Here is a 15,267-nt window from a genome sequence, read left to right as displayed (position 1 = left end):
AGTGGCAGAACCAGGCTAATAATAAACATAAGGATATTATTCAGCATTAATATGTTTTATGTATCATTATAATTACTTTAGTTCTGGCTCAATAAATAGAAAAAAAGATTTCATTTTTGGTTACGCAAGGGGTTCCTTATGCCAGAACAGATCTAGCATACTCTTGTGAATTTTAAATCACAAAACTCCAAGTTGTGTTGCTGTGGGCTTTGAGTCCTTGGCTAGCTCAAGAAGAAGGTAATAAGTGTCCTTTTGGCTATTGCTGCTAACATCAACAGAAAGATAATCTCAGTTCTCGTAGCAAGAGGTATAAACCTCAGAGTTTTAAGCAGTATCACGTAAATCAAATGTTAGTTGAAGAAAGCTAGAGAACAGCCCTACTATCAGCTGAGGTCAGGGAAATAAACATGACAGCAGATCTGTCCTCTCTGGCTTTGGTGCCTGTGATCATGGTGAAAAAATTAAACTTCACACAAGACTACTGGCTCTGATCTCATCAGCAGAGAAGACAGCATGAGGAGGAATTAGAAAAGATGAGTGATCTAAATCACCTAATAATGGATGGAATTTAACAAAATGCTATGAAAATAAAAGTGAAACAAAGTCACTTTTATAGCACCAAAACCAGTCTGGAGAGTTATTTCCAATATTGAGCTTCTGGACAGTTTCAATTTTTTGTCACATCCTCAGCTCTGAAGAGCAATCAGAGCCTTGCCAATGGCCTTAGCTAGATCTTCCCAAGGATGATCTAGTTTGTAACTCTATGAAGGTAGAAGTGGTCAGGGATCCCTCTGGCCCCAGATCTTCTGACACTCCCTCCTGGAGGGGAAAGATGTCCCTTTTAACCTTCCCAATTATTAGTCCTACTCCAGGTAGTTGTGAAATTTATTTAATTGTGGTGTGTATTTCAGTACAAAATATGCTGGTCACACTGGGGTTTATTTCAAGTAGAAAGTGCACTGTGATTTTGGTTTTGAGAAATCAATACAGGGAGACACAGAATAACTTAAAAAATAATATTATTCTCAGTAAGAGAGTTGGGCAGTTCATCTATCATTTCTCACAAGAAAAAAACATAATTTCCTGTGACAAAAACTGTTTAAAATTTAAACTGTTTGGCTCATATGCATTAAAAAAGACTATGCTAAGAATATGGAAAGTGCACTATAAGCGACTGAATTAATGCCATTTTTATTTGTATCTTTCTGCTTCACCTCCTGTGAACTTGAGAAAAAGTTCTCTTTGAGAATCTTAAAAAGCAAAATTTCCTAATGCACATTCAAAACAAAATGACTTTAGATTGATACAAATGTTTACCCAGAGTGCTTCATGTTTTGAGGCTTATCCATTCGCACAGCAAGCTTGATCTTCAGATCTTGATCAGGGCAGTTTTTGGAAACGGTCATTTTGTGCCACTCTGACTGCTTTGGGCTATTAGGAGTAGGGTGGAGAACAACCTGTAAGAATTAAAACAAACAATGTTAAAGGGAAAAATTATTCATAAAATGGGGTTTAATGTGAAACAGAAATACATCAGAACAACAGAAATACACCTAGAAGTCAGTCTGGATATGTCTATTCACATCAATGAGGATGGCTTTTTATTGCTTTTCTAAAGTACAGCTTATTATTTTGAGATTAGGTCATATATTCTTTGGGTCCTCAATCAGCTCACAGGCTGTGCACACAGAACTGCATGATCAGTTCCTATCAGTTCAGGATGGTACATCTGACTGAGCTACAACAGCAGATAAAATCTGCAGCCCATGTCATGACATGAGTGGCTGCAGGACTCTGCTTCCATTTCATGCAGCAGGAAATGCTGGGAGGGTCTCGAGCTGGAGCACATCCACACCACACCAGTAACTGCAGATGAACACCAAAGCAAGCACTTGGCTCAAAGAAACGGAAAGCTCCAAGAGGTGAATAGTCTTTCCTGATCATGGCTGTGCTTTTCCCACTCATTCATTAAAAACTACAAAGCAGAGCAGCTCCCTGGAGAGTAAGATACAGAGTATTCCCCTAGGACAACACCACATCCACCATCTTCTGCTGGTATTTCCATATGTTTCCTCTGAGGTGGCCTAATCCCCTTCCTCCTACACTGCTCCCCTTCTGATGCTTTCACTCTCAGAGGTGACTTTGCTTGGTACAAATTTATTCAAGTTTCCACCGTGCTGTAGTGAGATGAATCTTCTTTAAATTCATTAATCTTTATGCCAGCAAATTGTTTCACAATTCTTACAAATGGCAGCATTCACCCTCATTAACTGGTGTGCTGCCATCACTCATTTCTTGCTCATGCTTAGTCTATGCTCCTGCCAAACTCCAGCCCAGACTATAATCTTGTATTCATCTGCCCTTCAACTTTGCTGCTGACTCAACAATCTAGGGGCTGTTTTCCATCAAAATATCATTGATGCTATTACCCTCTGATGAATTACTCTAAAACTTATTTTATTGCCTCCTCTAAAGCCTGAGGTAAACATCAGTAGATTCTCAACTTTACCTTTATCCATTAATGTTATTTATCACTTCCTTTATTGAATTGCTTTCTCTGTTAGGAATCTGAAGCTGTTATTAGTCACACAGATAACTGAGCAACACCAGTCTGTACTGCATCACTCTTGGAAGAAAACACATTTGAGCAAATCCTGAAGATGAGAAGTGAGTTCTCCACATGAAGCAGGGGGTGTTAGAAGCATGACAGACCCAAGCTCTGAGCAGCATCCAAGGAACCCCAGGACCAGGCAGGTCATACAAGAACATCCACCTGTGCTAAGCTGCATCTCTTAGTGAGGCAGCAGCCATTCTGTGTGTTTGGGATGCTCTCTGCTTTGATTTCTACCTCTTTTTTCAACAAAAGAAACAAACGTTTTTCAGTGGTGTTGCAATTCACAGCTCTTCCCCTCCTTGCCCTCAGTAGATGAAGTATTGGCATGGCTGAAATCCATGGGAGCCCTGCCATTGGCTTCAATAGGGTCAGGATGTATTCCCATGCCTTCAGCTGCCCATTCAGCAGTGTAGGGCTTGGGAGCATTTTCCAGTTCTCCCTTGGATAAAAGTGGTGAGCTGAGGAGTGGGGGCCGGTTGCCAACTTAACACTCGCAATAGAAAGTGGGCTTTGTACCCGCCTGGCAGAGCACAAAGCCACTGCTCAAAGGGCGGCTGAGCAGGGGTGTTTTGTATATAAAACCTGCTTTCCTCCTCTCTCCATGCAGGCAGGTTCCTGCCCACTCCAACAGCTAAACCAGGGGCTTAACACGCTCCCGGTTTCATTATTATTTAAAGAAGAAATCTTGATGCAGCCTGAGCAGACACGCGTCATCTTTCGGCCGCTCTGGGTACACTGAGCATCCCTTTGAAGTTTGGCCGACTGAAAGCACTGGTGGCCACGGGCCAGGGGGAATCATTGCCAGCTCCCCACACTTGCCACTGCTGGCCTATGTCCTTCAGGCTGCAGAAACTCAGGGCTGAGGGATGGTTTCCCGCTGGACTGGGAATTAAAGCACATTGGTAGGGCTGGCTCATCAGCCTTTCAGGGCAAGAGGGGTTGCTTTGGGTGCTGACATCTTTCTCAGAACAACATGCACAGCTAATTGCTTCCCAAGACCGGCAAAGTCAGCACTGCTCATGGCTGCCAGTGGAAACAAGACTTACAAAGCAAGAGGGGCTGCACTGAGTATAACCACTCAGGGGAAAATCCCTGAATAGCAGCGTGGCTGGCTGGGTGAAAAGCTCTGCTCAGCATGCCAGTGGATAAAGGCAGGGTGCCAGGCTGTTTGAAGTAGGAGGTTTTGAAAATAATCCTGAAAATATTATGATGCTGTGCAGCAAAACAATTGTGGGTCTTCAGCTGTAGTACTGCAGCCTAGAGGGGTCATCCTCTTTGTCAAAAAAGGAGGACAGGGAGAAAGGAAGGATCAAGGTGTGGATGAGAAAGTCTGAAGGGGCTGTGACTCCCTTTGAAGAGAAGATTGAGAGGAGAAAAGAAGGGGTAGCTTTGCTTTTCTCTCAAGCACAAGAACAAAGGATACTTCATGAACATGAAAACACTAATAATTAAAATGAACATGAATTACATGAGGCAAAATTGCATGCAGCATTCTCCACAATAAAGCTATAAATTTAAATCAACAGCTCACTAGGACCTGGGAGAATGTTTTGCACTTTTATGAACAGGATTAACAAAACCATGTTAATTAGGAAAAATGTTGAATGGACAGAGACTCTTCCTTGTCAAGGCACAAACAGCCATGGAGTTAGCAAGAAACACCCCAACAAGTTAGTCTATAACTGGAAATATTGTTCTTGGGCTTGCAACAGGATCAGTGGCTTTCCTGACCATGGATTTCTTAGCCATAGCCATACAGGCAGGATAGAGAGCAAGGAGTGATGCAGGGCTGGACAGACAGAGCCCAGGCTGCCCCTGGAGATCACCTGGGTCAGGCTGAGCCACAACAGGAGGTGCCAAGTTCTCTTACCCTGAACTGATTTTCATGGAGTCATTATCATACTGATCTCTGCCTGAGAAGCTGAGGAAGGCATGGCAAGGAATTTGCTGACACTTCTGCCTGGGGCCAAATTAAACAGCTGCACAAGATCCATGGAGACAAGTGCAGTGTCCCAAAGGCATAGGAAAGTGCCATCCACAGATATTCTGGAGCTGTGGGCTGCAGTGATCAAGGGCCACCAGTGCCAGGGCACTGGTTTAGGGACCAGAGGTGAGGGGCAGAGATGGGAAGATTTGCTCTGTGGCCAATACCCTGGGAATCTGAGCTCTTTGCTACTAACACTGTTGATGGGAGCAAGGAACCCTCATGTTTCACTCCCCAGTCCAGCCCCACTGATGCCACCAGCTCAGCCACCATCCATCCCCAGGGAAGCCAGGGCTCCAAGCCTTTTGCAGGGAGTATTGCAGTCAGTGCTTTCAAGAGCTCAAACCGTGCACTGGCTGCTCAGCAGATATGACAGAAACTTAGCAGTCCCTTGCCAAACTTAAATCCCCTCTTTTTGCTTCAGCATAATCCCCTTTTCTGCCTCAGGAGTGTCCATTTCCGCAAGCAACTTTTAAGGCTTTCTGGACTGCCAATATTGCACACAAGATCCTCTGCTTTGCTCAGAGCAGGCACAGCCAGCTGAAATGCTGCCATTAAAAACTCACAACAAAGACAGCATGCGAGATGCACTCCTTTCCAGCAGTGCAGAGCTTGCTTTCTTTCCCCCTCCTGAAGCTTGGCAAAAAAGGAGAGCATGTTGTACTCCAAAGATATTTCTGTACAGGAGAGACTTCTCTAGAAAAGCAGGGCTAGAAGGAAACATTGTTAAACTCAAAATCTCCTTACCCTCCCAAGCTCTTTGTCCTCCAGAGCCAGCACTCCTGTGCTCTCCGTGAACAGCTTCACCTTCACTGCAGGAAGTGCATGGGTTGTTGTGAAGTCTCCTTGGGTGCCCCAGCTGTGAAAAGAAGGACAAAGAGGTGTTCAGCTCAGCTGGCAGGTCAGCAGCAACACTGCTCAGGCATGAAACAGTTAACCTAAAAAGTGTCTGACACCAGACAAAGTGGTTGGGTTGTGTGAGTGACAAGGGTATTAATTATCTTCTTTGGGTAATGTGGGACAGATGTTTGGAAAATCCATGATGATCCTTTGGGGAAATAAAGAAAGCATCTGGGAGCAGCATGAAACCAAGTTTAAGAGAACTTTCTTAGTTAGAAAGAACAATGTCTTCTGCAGTGCCAGCCTGTGTAGTCACAAGAGAAGTAGAGGATAAAAGACATCTGCACCCAGGATGTCTGTAATTACTCATGCCTCTGCTCCTCTCTTGGCTAATTATCTCTCCTTTCCAGGCTGAGAGTGAAGTTTGCTTTTTCTGAAGAAACTGCAACTTAACCTGGGTTGCTTTCCAAGTCTCAGCCCAAGCCAAGTTTAAGCTCAAGCCATTATGTCTGGAGCAATCCTAGTTCGCTAGGACTACAGAGCAGGACACCAGGTCCTTGCAGGTGGGACTGCAGTGGCCAGGAAGACACCACCTCTGCAAATACACCATGAACCACTGTCTACTATTTGTACTCTGTGAGTCCTTCCCTGGCTTGGAAAGGAGTGCTATGGAAGCTGAATTACCCACAGCCTCTAGACACACATCTCTAGAGGACATCTACAAGTTTCTGCAATCACAAGTTGCCCAAATGCAGAGAAAGCATGAACTCATTCCATGTGGGGCCCTGCCAAGAGCGTGCCATGAGCAACACCTCTGAGTGATGTGGTGGAACATACAGTGCATCCCAGAATGCTGCAAGTTAGATGAGAGATTACACCATAACTCACCAACCACTCCTATTCCCCCTCACTCTGTAAATGACACTTTGTCACTTTAGGCTGTCCTCAAACTAGATCCTCTGCTAAAGAAAGGCAGTTCCCTTCAAAAAGCTCAGAGGACATGGTCCAGTGACTAGATGTTCCTCAAAGATGAACACCAAGCCACAGGTTTAGCATTTGGAAAATAATCAGTAAAAATAATTCACTTCTCCTTGTGCTCTAAGAGTATGGGTTTATGTTTTCCCCACTGAGCAAATCTTGTCCGACTGAGCTCAGCAGATGAGCACGTTCATCACAGAGCTGATAACAAACTTGGGTTCTTCATCATCTTTGCTCGGAAGCTTCCTCTCCTGGTGTCACTGTTTCACATGTTTTGTTTTTTATGATGATGCATCAAACCACCACCAGTGCCAGACAGCAGAGGTTTGGCTTAAATTAACTACAGCACTATAGGTCCCATCAGGTCCTTTATATCATATCTTTTTCATGTGTGAGCCATCAGCTACCTAAAGAATATTTCAAGGGTAAGAAGCAAGAAACAACTTAATTTTCTAATCACAGATTCAGGTCACAGGTTATGTTTTCTCTCAAAAAACTGCATTGTCACCAGGAGGGAAAGGAGAAAGATTATCTTGCTTTGGGTAAGAGGCAAAAGTAAGAAAATATCCAACCTTACACTGTGTATTTTGACAGCATCTGCTTTATAGAACTTGTATCTCTGTTTACTATTAAAAAGCTCTTATTTGCTGAAGCATTCCCAGACCATATGTCATCAACAAATGTTACTAACCAAATACAAACAGTAATTTTCATTAGGTTTCCTTCATGGGAACAACATTAACCACAAAGAGAATAAATGTTTCAAATGACAGCAAACATACATAGCAAACCCTTGACAACACTGGTGCTTACATATTCATACACCCAAAAGCCCTGAAAAGATCTGCGCCAACAAATGGAGACCATCAAAAGTTGAGTTTTGTGCTGGTTGGAGCCTGTGGTGATGTCATTAGTTGCCATAGTGATGCTCAGCATAAGGACATAATTCATGCCACTGAAACATCATTTGTATTCAATCTGAGTACCCAGTTTATCTGGGCTGTGTATTAAATTATTGTTCAGAAAATTATTTCTGGACAGTAGCTAGGTATTAGGATCTTCTGAGGGACTAACAGTGTAATGGCTTCATTTCCATATTTAATCATTAAGCAGGTTATCACTGCAAGGGTTCATTTGTTGGGTCGCTGGGACCCATGGTGGACAAATGCCATGAAGTATCAATGCTATTTTGTCCCCTTATCCCAGAACCCATGCTGACACCTCAAAACAATAAAACATCTGCAAATGCAAACAAACAAATGTTATTCTGGCCAAAAGGATACACGCATACAGATGGATACGTATGGATGTACAACACAAAAAAGGTACACAAGCAGAACAATCCTGACAGCACTTCCTCAATCAGGACAGTATTAACTATCTGAATCTTGCCTGAACCCCTCAGCTCAGCATTTCTTACTGGACAGTGCATCCCAAAGTCTGGAACTGATAGAGAAATGCTACTGTGCACAGAGAATTTACTAGAATCATTGCTCTATTTACAGCATCTGTGCTGTTCCAGTGCTATCACCAGGATCTGCTTTTGTCTCTAGGATTTCTATTTAGGCATCAAACTTAAGATAAGCAGCTAAACTCTTCTGGCTGCAAAGTGCCAGAGGTTGAGATATGCCTCAGGTGCAAACTTGACAGATGCTGGCCCTTGTTTTACCTTCTACAAGCATAATAAGGAAATCATCACTGTAGACTTTGTGTCTACTGATTCACCTAGAGGTGCCATCACAGTTATTGACCAAACAGCCTGAAGTGCTAGCATTTTATCCTGAATGGAACAAAAAATAGCACATATCCAGAGGGTGTGAGTGGCCAATAATTAACAAAGGTCAGCTCTTGTCTCCCATTACTTCCACAGTCTCGTGGAGCATTTGAAGGATGGGCTCACCTGTCTGATTTCAGGAGCATTTGGGAGCTGTCACAGACACTGCCCTCACTCACACATGAGGGGCAGTGATGCCATTGCCAATGCAGGAGCCAGGTTGCTCAGACCTAGCTGCTCTCAGCTGTCTTGGACTGCTGATCTTAAAAACCTTCAGGCTGGTGCTATTCAGCCCTTCCCAATTTATGGCCAAAATCTCTAAGACCACTCTCCTCCCACTGATGCTGTACCAAGCTCTTACTCTTCCCTGCCATAAGGTCACTGCAGAAACAACTGTTGTCACCCCATGGAAGTGCAGAGCTTTACTGATCTTTGTAGGGCTGAGGGCTTCTAAGATGCAGATATAGCAATTATAAAGTTAATTACCACACAGCTAAAAAGACAAAAACATTAAAACACTGTGGCACTGCTAAGTTAAAATGAATGATTGAAATACTATTTGGGATATGAATAAGGCTTGAGCAAAATCCTGTAAAGAACCCTATCTTGACTGCAGGTATCACATAAAACCAGGCAGGAGGGTCTCTGAATCCAGCTGACTTCAGCTGCTTTTCTTCACAATATCCCACTTATATGACCTACAATTTTCTCAGCTGTCCTTGAGAGACATTGATTTAGTAATTTCTGTCCAACTCAAGTATGTAAGTTCCTCTAAAGGAAATTTTCACACCTCTGACCTTCCTAAAAGCTAACATACATATTTAATACCCAGTAAAATTAATTAAATTATTTCATTCATATACTCTGCTCTCCAGCAAGTCTGCTCAACCCCTGCCTAATTTAAAATAGTCACCCTTCTTCTGTCAATGCTCTTGTCACTTGATGTAGCCAGAACACTGATGCCTGTGATTTATATAAATAATGAACAAGTGCAACTGGGTTGTATTGCTGGGCCATGAATCAGCCCTGCTAACCAGGCTAACAGAACAGCAGCTGCAGAGCCATGTGCTTTCCACAGGGGGGACACTTAAGCGTCATCTACGACTGCTTCTCATGGGCTTCAAAATTACCAGAGGATATCTTTTATCCCTCTCCAGCTTGCATAGAATAAACACAAAAAAATCAGAAAATGAAAATAAAAATGTGTACTAAAGGAGAGCTATGCTGTCCCCTCAGTGGGCTCATTCCAGGTGTGCATGACACTCACTGGCCACAGCAGTTTCCTGGGACAGATCTTCTCTGACGGACATGCTGCCTTTCTGCTTTCTTCCCATAAATTCACTACTTCAGTAAAAAAGTCTTGCAGAATAATATTCCTACATGTTGGCCACACTTGCAGGAGTGTACTGAGCCACCTGCTCAATATAGTTTTCCCAAATTAACCAACTCAGCAGCAGTACCTGCTCCCTCCCAAGACAGGAACACGTCCTTGGGAAGATAGGACATGGCAGGCAGCTGCTTCCATCCCTGCAGGGTCACCAAAACCAGCAGCAGTATCACCTACCCTCCTGCACAGCCAGCTGGCTCTGTACAAGGGCACAGAGGTCTAGCTGAAAGGCGTTTAATATATGTGACCATGTCTGGGACAACAGTTGAAAGGGCAGCTGTCCTTCCCTTGCTGTCCTCTACTGTCAGAATGGGATCTGGTGAGGATGAAATTACTGGCCAGTCTGGCTGCCTCCCTCCCTTGTGCAGTGCTGGCAGAGAGGATTGTGCTTTATGCACTTCTCTTCATTTACAACTCATCTCTTCTCTTCTGACATGTCTGTGTCCCTCCTCGTGTACTTGTAGCTAGGTCTCCAAAGTGAGCTGGCTGGTGAAGGGAAGTTCATCAAGAGGGCAGCACAGACAGTAGCCTGACAGACACTGCCTGGGCTTGGTGACTGCTTCACCTTGTGTGGTGTGATGCTTTTAATCCAGCCTTAGTTTCTCAGCTTACTGTGGTGCCCAGTCATGGTCCCTGCTGGATCTGGATCCTGCTCTGAGAATGGAGAGCTCAGATCCCACTTCATCACTGGAGACTGAAATGCTACATACAGTCTCAGTTTAGTTCTCCCAGAAATCCTGTCTAACAAATGATGGTTTTATTACTTAAGCACACTCCTGCCCTCCCAGAAGAGACCTTTAAATCTTGGGCCATAAATCATGTATGCCCATGCTTGAGCACTGGGAAATACAGAGTTAGAGCAGAAGCACACCAGGCACTGAGCTAACCTACCTTCATGCAGCTGATGGAGTAGTGCACCTTTTCCTCTAATGTAATGCTAAGCTGTGTTTCTTTTCTACATATTCCTAGAGACACAAGTGAGGAGGAAAATAAACAGGTTTGAAGTGTTTTTAACAGTTAACTATTTATGAAGAAGCACACAGGATAGATTTGTACTGTATTCTCTAATGCTTTATCTATACCAGCCATTCAAAAACATGAACTAGAGGTTGATGATCACAATTATCAGTGATCTATCTGAACTTCCCTTGCCCATACACAGAGGCAATAGTTCATGATGATTGAGCACACCCAGACTCACTCAGGTCAACAGCAAACCCTCATGGAGGGACGGCATTAATCCCACTGGGATGAAAATACCCATTTTTTTAAATGAAAAGAGTGCTTGGGAACTTCTAGGAAAACCATAAACTAGACAATGGCTGGAAGAGCTGACAGCTCCTTGTAGGGAGCAGTGCAGGTGAGGCACTGAACTGGCAGGGATGTGGCAGAACAGATGTGTCTGTCACACATGGCAGAAACAGGTGCCCACACCTGCACCAGCTGGGTCACAAATCCATAATAAATAGAAGCAGGGCATCCCAAAGCCTTTGAGAAAATACATATTCTTTGCAGCTCTTGTGGGTAATGGCAATGGATAATAGGTTTTTTGTTTGTGTCTTTGGGATTTGAAAAAGCCCAAAGGCACAGAAAAATTCTGGCTTTTTTTAGGCACTCCAAGAAAGCTCACAGGCTGGGTCTCACACCTGGAGGCCTGTGGGATGCACACACACAACTCTGTTACAGCAGGAGAATGCCATAAACAACTGCCAGTCTGGGGATGCTGTGCTGGGGACAACTACAAACTAATTTGTGATTTCCTACAGTAGGACTACAAACCTCAGTTGAAAACCCACAAATTTAGGGGACTGTACTACTGTGTAAATGTGCCTCAGTCACCTGCTTTGGGCTCCTGCTATTGCAGTAAGGAGAGATCTAATTAAATCAGTAGAGTTAGGCCTTAATTTGACTCATCCCAATTTAGAGGCAGCAAGCAGATGAAGCAATGCCTGACACAGAGGGCCCCTGTATTTCCACTGCTATAAGGGTGTGCTGGAGGTGACTGCTTCATATTCACAAAAAAGATTTGAAATTAAAATCTCAAAGAACACATACAGATGCATATACATTGCTCATGAAAAAACATCCTGGGCTAGGAAATACCACTCAGGTTCTAAGAAAGGAACCTCTCCATTCTGCCTGTAGAAATGCATGGAGAATGGTTTGCATCCATAATACATCTTGATACTGAGGGGCTGCTGAGCCTCCTCTGGGATTCCTCCCACAGTACAACTTTGATGTGTTTACTCACCTTCAAAACTGGATAATCAAAGACATCAGACACAGATTGACAACACAGCCTATTTTTGTTTACATTTGTTTCCTCCCCTTCCTTTCAGCTGCCAGAACAGCCTTTCAGTCCCATCCCCTCGGAACAAGCTGAGCTGAAGTGGGAGTGACAGCACAAACAGATTTGATTCCTCCCAGACTTTCCCGCATAGGCTTTGCAGTGATTTAAAACACGCTTTCACTGATGCAGCTCCTGTGCAGGTGCTGAAAATCAGCATTCCTGCAGGCACTGGCTGGCAGAGAAGGCTGTACCTGCCTTCCCTGCAGCCAGAGAACACCAGGTGAGGCCGTATCTCTGCATGGAGCACTGATGTCTGCTCTGATGGGATAACCCAAGGATGCTCTGTGTGAATCCATCATTTCCCATGGCATCCTAATTCCTGCCAAGCATGGAACATCCCCTCTGCTAAAATAGAACACCACTGGTAAATATTTTGCTTACAAAAAGGGCGCTTCTTTTCCCAAAGACACCACTGCAGAAAGCACTATGGTGTTATTCAAAAAGTGAGCAGACACAGTGTGTCGCTAAGACTGGGCTCCTTCTACAGCAGCTAAGGAGGTGTTCCAACCTCCAGCACTTCATGGTCTGTCCTTTTCTGTTTCCACAGCTCTGAGACACAATGTATGTGTCACACACGCAGGCACCATCTTGCTTAACATCATGCAGACAGCAGTACCAGACCATCTCTCCCTCCAGGAGCTGCAACTCCCACATCCTCAAACTGGCTATGGCAGCACTACACCGCCGGCTGAGAGAGAAATATGTCTTAGAGAGCATCACATCTGTGCCCGAGTGTGCAAGGCACAGAAGGATGAGGATAAAGCTGACAGAGACTGCAGCAAAGCAAAGCCTGCAAAGGTCTGCTCTTGATCTGCCTGTGGCTCACACACAATCCCCATGGATCCTGTTCCAGTGCCAGCACAGGGCACTGCAGCCAAGAGGAGCTGATGAGGCACAGCTTTAGGAACCCAAAAAGGGATGATCTTTGCTATGCAGAAAATACAGCTTGATTTGTGTTTCCTGAGAATGACTGATACACTGGGGAAGTGTCATGAGGAAGGAAGAAGGGATGGGAGGTGGATTTAAAATCACATAATAGCTATTTATGGCCACGAGATGGCATTCCTGCCCCAGAGATGTCCCTCCACTATGCCTGCACCCAGCCCAGCACCACACACCCCTCCCAGACCACTGCACCCCAGGCTGGACTCTGCTGCAGAAATCCCTCAGCTGGTTTGGATGTGAAATTGTGGCAGTGCTATTCACCACAATCTTTTGGGTATTAACAGGAAAAATTAAAAAAAAAAAAAAGAAAAAAAGTTGCACGATTACTTTCCATGATTTAAATGATGACTGCTTTTCAAATGCCCTGTGCTCTTGTTCAATACTATCACAATTAGGGGAGAAAAACTCAGCAGGAGGAAATGGAAGTCAAAGCCCAGCACTGTTTTACTGGGAGGTCTGAACTGAAAGAAAAATTGCTTTTACAAGGGCTGCCTACTGTGTGTACTCCATCACTGTATCTGCTTTGGATACAGCATGAGTTTACAGCTTCATTCATTAAATGCCTCTGTGCATTTACTGTCTGTGGCTGTGACCACTTCTTGAATAGGGTGACTCGAATGCCACACACACGTTTCCTTTGGCCAAAGATGCTCCATTGACCCAGCCACGGAGCTGCTCACTTCACAAAATGACCAAATATGATTAACCACTTCTATCAGATCTTGTCACCCTGGAAGAAAATACAACTGCAGAGGACTGCCATTGGTTAAGGCCTGATCATGATTTTGGACTTAATAAGGCCATACCCTGCTAGATTTACATAAACTTGGTATCTCACAAACACAGACCGTGGAAAAGGAGACAGAAATCCTCTGCCTGAAAATACAGGTTACTGGTTTGTGCCAACATAGCCTAGACCCTCCTTTATAAAACTTAGTAGAGAGCAGTGAAATATTTTCTAAATGCCAACAGCAGCAAACAACACAAGGTGCTAAGAGAGACAAATCTGATTTTTATTTATGCTTCAACATATATTATATTTTATAGGGGATAAGAATATCCTGACTCCCCCTTTATATTGGAATGGGATAGGCAACCTTCCAAAATCAGCTAAAAGGAGGAACAAGAAATGTGAGACCATCTCTTGTTGTGCCACCGCTCCCATTTTGCTGTCCTGTATTTTCTAAGCCAGGATCCAGGACAGGAAGCTCAAATCCAGCCAGACACCTGGGTTTGCCTTGCACAACTTCTGACCACAAGAAGCAAAGTTCACACTAGCATCTCCTGGGTCAGTGGGGATGAGTGGACAATTCCAGCAGGTGATGCCCACCTAGCCACCTGCAAGCTCCTCTCTCCATGAGCAGCCTTCTCCACGTAGTGACAACAGTACCTTGGTCCCTTTAAGTGCTTTTACACTTAGTTCTGTGGTTTGTTGGGAGATGCAGCACATTTACAAAGCCAGTACACTCTACCTTAATTTCACAGAAAGGACACCTAAAATGTTGAAAAATCACTATCAAGGTTGGTCTTGTCATTTCACCATTCCAGAGCTTTGTCCAGACAGGAGCAGGCACAGTACCAATTCTTTAAAATGTGTCCTCTATCTCCCTACTCTGCTTTGCAGAATAGCAGCACCCCTCATTAAATAATAACGTGCACTACTTGCACACAGCACTTAATAAATAAACCAACAACTGGGCCCTTTCACATGCCTCATCCCCTGCCTTTCCCTTGGCAAATGATGTGCTGGACTTACACTAAGGCATAGCTTATTTTTTTTTTTAGAACATCAACTATGAACAATAAACACCATGACTGAATGTACCCCAGACCTTGCATTCTGCAGTCCTCCTCTTAATTAAGCACTATTTCAGATCACGGAGTCTCAGTCTCATTTCAATGTCCTTTTGGTTTTTCCTATCCCCATCTTAAGGCTGCAAGCATAGGAGTGATGAAGCAGACGGGTGTCGATGAAAATCGCCTTGGGCATCATCACACCTTCTGGAATACTTAAATTTGAATGTATGTGCTATCACAGGAATACATAATTCCCAAGTGCATAGGAACACTCAAGAAATTAGACAGCTGGCGAGAAAAGCAAGACATTCATCTGTGAAAGAGAAGGTGCATGAGCTCAACCCTTACTAGACACCAGAGAATCCATGTGAAAGCAATGCTATGTGTGCTCTAAAAGTCAGGGAAAGCACTGTCAGAGCTTGCACTTACTTGATACTGGAAGAAACCAAGTACAAGGGGTAAGTGTAAAGAAACAAGCCTTCACTATTCTTCAACACAGCTTCTAGTGCGGTACAGGAGAGCAGGGACTGAACATGACACCTTTGGGAACGGGGCCCCACCTGGGATCACCATCCACAGCCCCAGCAGAGAATTCCAT

General features: G+C 44.1%; 1 protein-coding gene across 10 annotated transcripts in view; it reads right to left on the bottom strand.

The window, feature by feature from the left end:
- The window catches only part of CADPS (calcium dependent secretion activator), a 206,935-nt gene that overhangs the window by 107,284 nt on the left and 84,384 nt on the right, over nucleotides 1-15,267 (bottom strand). For all 10 annotated transcript variants that reach the window (XM_053953714.1, XM_053953716.1, XM_053953720.1 and 7 more), the window contains exons 7-8: nucleotides 5,346-5,457; nucleotides 1,318-1,457 (exon numbers count right to left, since the gene is read on the bottom strand). In XM_053953714.1, coding sequence (XP_053809689.1) covers nucleotides 1,318-1,457; nucleotides 5,346-5,457 — 252 coding nt within the window. The remainder of the gene's footprint in view (nucleotides 1-1,317; nucleotides 1,458-5,345; nucleotides 5,458-15,267) is intronic.

This window comes from Vidua chalybeata, chromosome 12, assembly GCF_026979565.1.
Source record: "Vidua chalybeata isolate OUT-0048 chromosome 12, bVidCha1 merged haplotype, whole genome shotgun sequence".
Lineage (NCBI taxonomy): Eukaryota > Metazoa > Chordata > Aves > Passeriformes > Viduidae > Vidua > Vidua chalybeata.
This window is presented reverse-complemented; position numbering and strand designations above follow the sequence as displayed.